Source organism: Labrus mixtus, chromosome 11 (genome assembly GCF_963584025.1).
Source record: "Labrus mixtus chromosome 11, fLabMix1.1, whole genome shotgun sequence".
Classification (NCBI taxonomy): Eukaryota; Metazoa; Chordata; class Actinopteri; order Labriformes; family Labridae; genus Labrus; species Labrus mixtus.
In genome coordinates this window covers 18404553-18412053 of record NC_083622.1, presented here as the reverse complement: position 1 = coordinate 18412053, position 7501 = coordinate 18404553, and the positions used below count along the sequence as shown (strand labels likewise).

At 38.3% G+C, this 7501-nt stretch overlaps 2 protein-coding genes across 2 annotated transcripts; both read right to left on the bottom strand.

Moving 5' to 3' along the window:
- Positions 1 to 800: 800 nt before the first annotated feature.
- Positions 801 to 3657, bottom strand: LOC132983945 (protein FAM8A1-like). Its single transcript, XM_061050519.1, has 5 exons — positions 3163 to 3657; positions 2287 to 2407; positions 2031 to 2154; positions 1741 to 1880; positions 801 to 1629 (listed from the first exon to the last, which is right to left on the bottom strand). The coding sequence occupies exons 1-5, from the start codon at positions 3629 to 3631 to the stop codon at positions 1485 to 1487; spliced, it is 999 nt and encodes a 332-aa protein (XP_060906502.1). The 5' UTR covers positions 3632 to 3657; the 3' UTR covers positions 801 to 1484.
- Positions 3658 to 5388: 1731 nt separating this feature from the next.
- On the bottom strand, positions 5389 to 6394 carry fabp4b (fatty acid binding protein 4b). Its single transcript, XM_061050520.1, has 4 exons — positions 6220 to 6394; positions 5861 to 6036; positions 5683 to 5784; positions 5389 to 5543 (listed from the first exon to the last, which is right to left on the bottom strand). Exons 1-4 carry the CDS (start codon positions 6290 to 6292, stop codon positions 5490 to 5492), a joined length of 405 nt encoding a protein of 134 aa, XP_060906503.1. The 5' UTR covers positions 6293 to 6394; the 3' UTR covers positions 5389 to 5489.
- Positions 6395 to 7501: the final 1107 nt, after the last annotated feature.

Genomic DNA, 7501 nt, shown 5'->3' with positions numbered 1-7501 from the left:
AGGACAGAATTATCGACTTCTTTGTGTTACTGTAAAAGAATCACATTGATTCTGCATCAAATATAGCTGGTTAACGATGATGAGGGATTATTTTCCTTGGTGCATTATCACAAGTAGAGTTACATCTGTATAACCAACAAACAAACACTAGGTGGAGCCAACCACTGCTCAAAACAGAGTATAATAAAGTCAAAGTACTTATGGATTACAATTCTAACTTGCAAGGTTTATTTGTTTTTGTAATACTGGAAATACATACTATTCACCTTTTCTGTGAGTAAAGTGAAAAATGAAGTTTGGGAAGTACATTGCCAAGTTGGAAATATATTTCACAAAAGATACCAGGGCCTTACATTTCAAGTGACAATTACTTCCCAGAGAGAGATCCCAATTCATCTATACTCTTTGTAAATAAGATTTCAAAGGAAAAAATGTTTCAATTCATACAAGATATTTTGATAATTTTGTGTGACATCAAGTTTGACACTGGGGGAGATACTAAAAACAAAACAAATGGGTGATAAAGTACAGTATAAAGGGACATCCATCATAGACTTTTCAATACGACAGTCCCCATTATCTTCCAGGACAGTCTCAACGAACCTTTGTGCAAACTCTTTACAAAAACACTGATGGAGACTTCTCACAAATGTGTGTGCTTTCGTGTGTTTTTACAACAGTGGAGGCCTTTGTTTAAAAAGCCAATCCAAGTGTTACTACAGGCTTTTGGTAAAAAAAAAACATTGTTGGAGATATATTAAATCAGCCAAATTGCTGAAAGACATGACATCAAGACATCATTAACATGCAGGAAATGAGTGGATTCATTTAATCTTCTGAAATGCAAAAATTGATATCACAGAAAGTGTGCATGAACATACATTAGTTGAAGTCACACACATGCTGAGTTCAGAGTAAAGGAATAGCTGTTGTGGTCAGATTAACTTTTCCGATCAGTACATTAAAAAGTGCCTTAGAATAAAGGTATTTCAGCAGCATGATTATCACCCCTTCCATGATGAAGGTCAACAACTCAAAGATGAAGTCTGAGTAAAGATTCTTAAGACATGTTTTAATACGAAGTCATAATCTCATGAATGCATAATTAGTGACTGAAATCTAAGTGAGTCATTACATTCACCCTTAATCTCAAAGAGAATTTAGAAAAAGGCAAAAAGAGTCCTATGTCAATTAAACAGTTATGCATACTGTCATTTTTACTATCTCCTAAAGAACAACTCAATTCAGCAAAGGAATAGAAAAGCAGCATGTAGACATACATGCAGAAATACAGTACGTGTCCGAGGCAAACCAAACCAACGTTTTAGGGGACTACAAAAGTTCATACTGTTGTGTGTCAACCTCTCCTGTGTGTTCTGAGGTTGTCTTGTCTGAGCTCTGCAGGCATTGGAAAAAAAAACACACATCACGCAGTGCCAGTTCTGAATACGTTTAGGACTCTCTTCTTGACTTTTTTTTTTGCATCATCTCGCTCCAGAGCGCTTCACAACAATTGTACCAGCTACCATGTCATACACAGTCCTGTTGTGCTGGAAGAACAGAAGAGTGATGAAGGCCGGGAAAAAGAAGGCAATTGAAAAGTTCTTGTTTAAGGCTCGGACAGTTGATCTGTACGAAGAGAAAGAGACAGGGAGTTTAGAGTTGTTAAACATAGACAAAAAAGGATTGCATTTGATATGAAATTGCTAATAGATATCCTTTAACTGCTAAACTACTTACGCAGACAGAGAGACATTAGTCGCTGGCACTACAAGCACCCTGTTAGGCTGAACCAAAACTGATGAGTCACACGTTACAACTCTGAGTCCAACCAGAAACTTCCCTGGAGTGGCTCCTCCTGCTCCCCAAATGCACACAATCTGAAGGGAGAACAGTGTAGGGACTATCACTCAGCTGCACGGGAGCTTTTCCAAATGCCATTTACAGACAAACAGCTGACAGTTCATTTAACAAGTAGGTCACTTTCTGAGTCAAAGAATTTATCACAGTCTTTATTTAGGAGTGCTTACCTCATAAAAACACACTAATATCCGATACACTAGTGCCACTAGCATCATTTTTTGTAGCTCCTCCATCGAGGTGTCTTCATCTATTTCCTCCACTATGAAATGCATGGCGAACTTCGAAACATCCCTAAAAGATAAAGAAAATAGTACCATATTCAGTTAGAGTTTGGTTTTGTGTTTTTCAAAGAGGATGAAAAATTGCAGGCCTAATAATATCACATGCAAAGCAGCACTACTAACAGAAGTAACATGAACTCACTTGATTCCACTGAGGTGCATAATACTGATGATTATGGTTGCTTTGATAAAAAACAAAATGAAGAAATCCACCATCTCAGCAAGGAGTCTTTGGAGAGGTGAAGGAATACTATACTCTCGGCCTGGATTGAGGAACAAATAGGTATGGTTGAAGTCGAACAGAGAAACGACACAAACAGGGATACTACCACACTTCACATACACACACATTTGTTTTTTAATTCCAGACCAGGACCTTCACTGATGTTAAATGATAAGGCCTGGGTTAGGTTCAGCCCAATAGTGTTCAATGACCATTTCCTTGGCTATGAATCTCTTTATTATTTCATGGTTAACCGAATATTATTTTTGATCTAAAAAACACATTTAAAATTCAAGTGAATCAAAAACTACATTCTGCAGATATTTGATATGGCACCAATGACACATGAGATGTTAAAGCCTTGGTGTCAGTAACGTAGGTAGACCCTGACACTAACCTGCCACTTGTGATTTTAAGCACATCTAAGCTGATAAGGCAGTGCTGCCCTTGACACCTTTTTTATAAAGTTTGTTAATGTGTTTCACACGTTTTGGAAGAAACCAGAATTGAATAGTGTTTGACTTTTGTTTGTGCAGATAATAGCACATAATGTCTACATTTAACCTAGGTGTTAATATACTATGATTCAATATGTATCTACTTGCATGCTTAATGAATGCAGGATGTCAACCTGGTCATGTGTAGTGAGTAAACCACTCTACAAACTTCAGTAGGGCCTACCTATCGAGCGCTTCATATAGGCCTACTATAAATTCAAATACAAAGACAGGTCGTATGTATCCTCACTTTTTTTTTTTTTTAAACATGCAGGATACTTGATTAAGCATCTTTTACCTGGTCGCTGAGCATTTCCGTTCTCTTGCGGTAGCTGCCGCTGCGGCTGTGCGGACACTGCAGCCCCGCCTGCAGCCTCGCCTGCCCGGCTGCTCGGAGGGTTGACGGCGGGTGGATAGGGAGATAACGGGAGAACAAACGGGCTGTTATACCAGTTCTGAGCGTTAATATCCAAGGCTGTCGTCGACGTCCCGCTTGCTGACTGTAAATAATAAGGGCAGGACATGGCTGACGCTGCCATCCAGCTCTGCCAGTTCACATAACCTGTATAATATTGCCACATCCACGCCTGCAGTTTCTCGCAGTATTCCGCTGTGGCGCGGCTTTGGACGGCGTTTTTCTTGCCTTCGACATTGCTGTTGTTGCCAACTCTTTGGATTGCATCGTCTTGGAGCGAGTCAATTTTGTTAGCAAAGGATTTTTTCTTTTCCTTATCGACTTCCATGTTTGTGTTTTCCTTGTCCGCCATGTTTGATGATGGCGTCACGTCACGTACGACGTATTCCGGATCATTTCATTTGGAAGTGGAAAGTTTGACCATTCAAAATATTATAGACGACAAAAACGTCGACAGGTTTAACGATTTCATATTCGTTTAACTGCTTTTTTTCATAGAAAAAATGTGTCACTAAACTGTTGCCCATTTACGAGAAAATGTGTACCTCATGCATCCCCCCCCTAGATGAAAATGAATGGTACTGTCCAAGGTACTGTCCTGCTTTTACTATAATCGACCGCAGGGAGGTAGCAGTGATGCTAGAAAGAAACTGCAGAGGAAATATGACAGCTGAGTTATTCAAGTTCATATTATGTAATATTTTAAATAAACAAATAGCTCAGCAAAACTCAAGTTTCTTTGAATTTGGAAAATTAAAAACATTGTAGGCAATTTGGATGCAAAAAATTTAAATTTTGGTTGGCTTCTCATTAATTCAATATATTTGACACAACTTGGTTACATCTGAGCCAAATGGCTTGATTATTATTAGTATTATTTTAATTAAGGTTATTGTGTTTCAAAAACTATTGATATACAATAGCCCTTGGCCACTGGGTACTTTCAAGAAATAAGCTCATTGGATCATGTTTCCAAGAAATCACCTGCTTAAGGCATGATTTGAGTTTAAAAGGGCAAAACCATTTCAAAGGAGGTCTGCCTCTTAAAGCCTGAACCCATGCACAACCCCCAAATAAGCTGAAGTCTTAACAAAAGGGTATTCAGATATCTTAAACAAGATTGGGTGAACTTAAGGTCCTCCACAATCCCTCTCCCATGTGTATGCACAACATAACTTTTGGGAAAACTCATTTAATTTTCAAACACACACATTTTAAACCAATCACAATATCGTAGTCATTTGAAACAATTTGCAGATATATATAAAAAAAAAAAAATCTTGGTTGTATTTTCACGGCATGTGGATAATGCCTGAAACAGTGTTCATGTGGCATGGTCTTATCAAATGTGGCACTCAAGACAAGGATAAGCTTTTCATTAGTCGGTACGCTTTGTTGCCTGAGCACCACCCGGGGTCACAATATTTCACGTAATCCTGGAAATCTTTTGGAGAATTTGGGCTTCAACCTACTGCCCCAAAGAACCCTAATTAAAACAAATTATGTGCACTTGCTTGAACCTCTCAGTCCAAGACAAGAGGCTTGGCACAAATTAGAGGTCACTACTCTGACAACAAGCAGGGATTTGGCCTCCCCACCTCCCATTCACCAACCTCCTTGTCACAAGTGCTGCTCTGAGGTCGGGACATGCTTTTCTTTGTTCGAACAAAAGGCCTCTGTAAAGCTCCTTGTTCGTGTCAAATAAGACTTTACGAATGACTTCCTACCCATGTTCTAAAAGTTGGCAACTAGCCTAGGTATCAAGACGTTACAGTGTGTTCAAGGTCACTTTCAAACTGAAACTGGATCATAACAAGCCAATAATATGGGTTAAAAATCAAGTATTCTTACTGGTAAAGAAAACTATTGATTCAATTGTGTTGGTCTTACAGGGTTTTCACATTTTAAGCAGTAAAAGCTAGATATTCAAAACAGAATTTTAGAAAGGAAGATGTATCAACTGTAATTACATCACCTCCACACAAAAAGGCTCGGTCACCACAGTAATAAAAAAAAAGTAACTTCTGCTTGGAAGAACGGCAAAATAGGAAAGCATCTGCTAATGAAGGGAACACCGTTTGAGTTAGATTCATGCACAGCTACACAGACTTCAGTATCACGGTTCAGACTTTATTGGCATGTTTGGCAAAAGCTCAGTGCATTTGGTTTCTTCATGGTGCCAGGCTCACCAATGTTGATGTTTAATCAAGTTAAGCCCCCTTCTCATAGGTCCTCACTGCAACAACATCATCCATGGTGCATGTCTGTTGACAAAATGTTTTAGAAAGTTAGAAAACATGTTTTAATTCCGTTAAAAACCTATATTTAATGCAAACATCACCAGTTAACATTAGAATTATAAATGTTTTGATAAAACTGTCTTCAATTATGCAAATGACTCACCGCTGCTAGTTTTCCATCTTGAATTTCTCGTTCTAGTGTCGTCTTCTTTCCCTCCCACGCTTGGAGCTGCACCAATTTGCCATTCTCCAGAGTGAAGGTTGTCTGAAAATAATGTTGGGATCTTAGAAAAACGTCCAAGATGTGCAGGGTTACAATAACAATAGATTAAATGACCCACCATTGTTTTTCTGCCGTCCGCAGTTGTCTCCTCGAACTCCTCATTCAGCTTGAACTTGATCTCTGTGGTTTTGAAAGTTGTCTCAGACTTCATTGAAATAACGCCAGAATCGTCCACGCTGATCACCAGGTTTGGCTTTGCCATGTTGCCCATTTGTCGAGAGGCGAAGCCAACACCTAAAATATGTTCAGGATTAAATTTCACAGTTTTAAATTATTTTAGTTGAGTAGCCTAATGCTGCAACATCATTTTTTTTTTAACTTTCCCACTGTAAGTTAAAACATAAAACGCAACATTCAACAACACAGCATTCTCAGTTTGCAATATTTTCCACTAGGCTACATTTAAAATGACCTTACCGATTGCCTTCATGTATTCATCAAAGTTATCGCTGGAAGCCAGGGTCCAGTTTCCAACAAATTGCTCAACCATGATGAAGAAGATGAAAATCAGTCTGCTACACAAACTCAAGATATCACAGGGTATCCTGTTTCACCGGTGAGGTATACAGAGACAGACTGGCATTCAGAGTAAATTACATATTTCAAGCCTGGACAAACATGGGCCTGATTTACAGCCAACCAATCAAGAGCAGTCTTCTGTTGTCCTGGAAACCGAGTCACCAGTGGATCAAGGGGCGTGTCTTTTTAATCAGATTTTGATGATGTGTTTGAAAGAAGTGAAAGAAGAGCTAAGCTTTCGGGTCTGCTGACTTAAGCATTGTAACTCGGGAGACACAAAAGTGGTGCAATTATTTGAGCTGATAGGATTTAACGTGTGGATGCATGTCGAGCCTGTAGAAGAAATAATTACAGTTTTCCTCAGCTGATCGCAAAACTTCTAACAAACTTCTCTCAGGCTATGCTTTTACTACACAAAGGCCTACTGCTAAAACACAATATTGAGTCGTGCTATAAAGTAGTCTAAGACTCATATTAACAACAACAATAGCAACATATACATTTAAAAGGAAATTAAGAAATAAGGATCGTTCAGGTTGTGCTGGTTTGCCTGTTTTTATAGGCTAAGTATGCCTCTTGTATTTTTTAATATATTTAGGTCTATAGCTAAAAAGGTACCTGCTACATTTCTGTTAAAAAGAAAAATCAAAGAAAACAGACACTACTATGTTGCTTTTTGTATTTTGAATGAGCTCATAAAAAGTAGACTACCATATTTGCCATAAACACCAGTTAATGTTCATTTTCAAATGTAATGATGTCTCACACTTGAAGCCAAACTGGTTCATCACATTTTGTGCCATCAAACAGAACATTTCCTTTTCCGAGTAATTGGTAATATTGGTTTTGTCCAGCAGATGGCGACTGTAATATGTAAATATAATGTTGGGTTCATAATTAAGCGTTGCATACATGCCCACTTTGTAAGTTATGTCTTCAACCAATCAATGTTACACTTTTCATTGTTTTTTTTAAACTAAATTTATAATGCATTTTTCCAACTTTGTCAAATGCACTGTATGACTCCCTTGTTTTTAAAACACTTGCAGATAACAAACGTCAGTGGATTTGTGTCCAAATATCAGACAGACAGTCAGGTACTGCCCCCTATTGGTTTCAGCAACGGATTGCAGGAGGTCGTATCATATTTTCTGCCTTTGTCAGTAAAGAGATGCAGAAA

What these genes read in the sequence shown, in the direction of transcription:
- LOC132983945 (XM_061050519.1), bottom strand. Translation starts at nt 3,631, where the DNA reads ATGGCGGACAAGGAAAACACAAACATGGAAGTCGATAAGGAAAAGAAA. An exon ending in CGGAAATGCTCAGCGACCAG is followed by an intron (nt 2,408 to 3,162) that starts GTAAAAGATGCT and finishes TCCTCAATCCAG; the next exon opens with GCCGAGAGTATAGTATTCCT. An exon ending in ATGCACCTCAGTGGAATCAA is followed by an intron (nt 2,155 to 2,286) that starts GTGAGTTCATGT and finishes TTTATCTTTTAG; the next exon opens with GGATGTTTCGAAGTTCGCCA.
- fabp4b (XM_061050520.1), bottom strand. Translation starts at nt 6,292, where the DNA reads ATGGTTGAGCAATTTGTTGGAAACTGGACCCTGGCTTCCAGCGATAAC. An exon ending in TGAATACATGAAGGCAATCG is followed by an intron (nt 6,037 to 6,219) that starts GTAAGGTCATTT and finishes AACATATTTTAG; the next exon opens with GTGTTGGCTTCGCCTCTCGA. An exon ending in CGGACGGCAGAAAAACAATG is followed by an intron (nt 5,785 to 5,860) that starts GTGGGTCATTTA and finishes CATTATTTTCAG; the next exon opens with ACAACCTTCACTCTGGAGAA.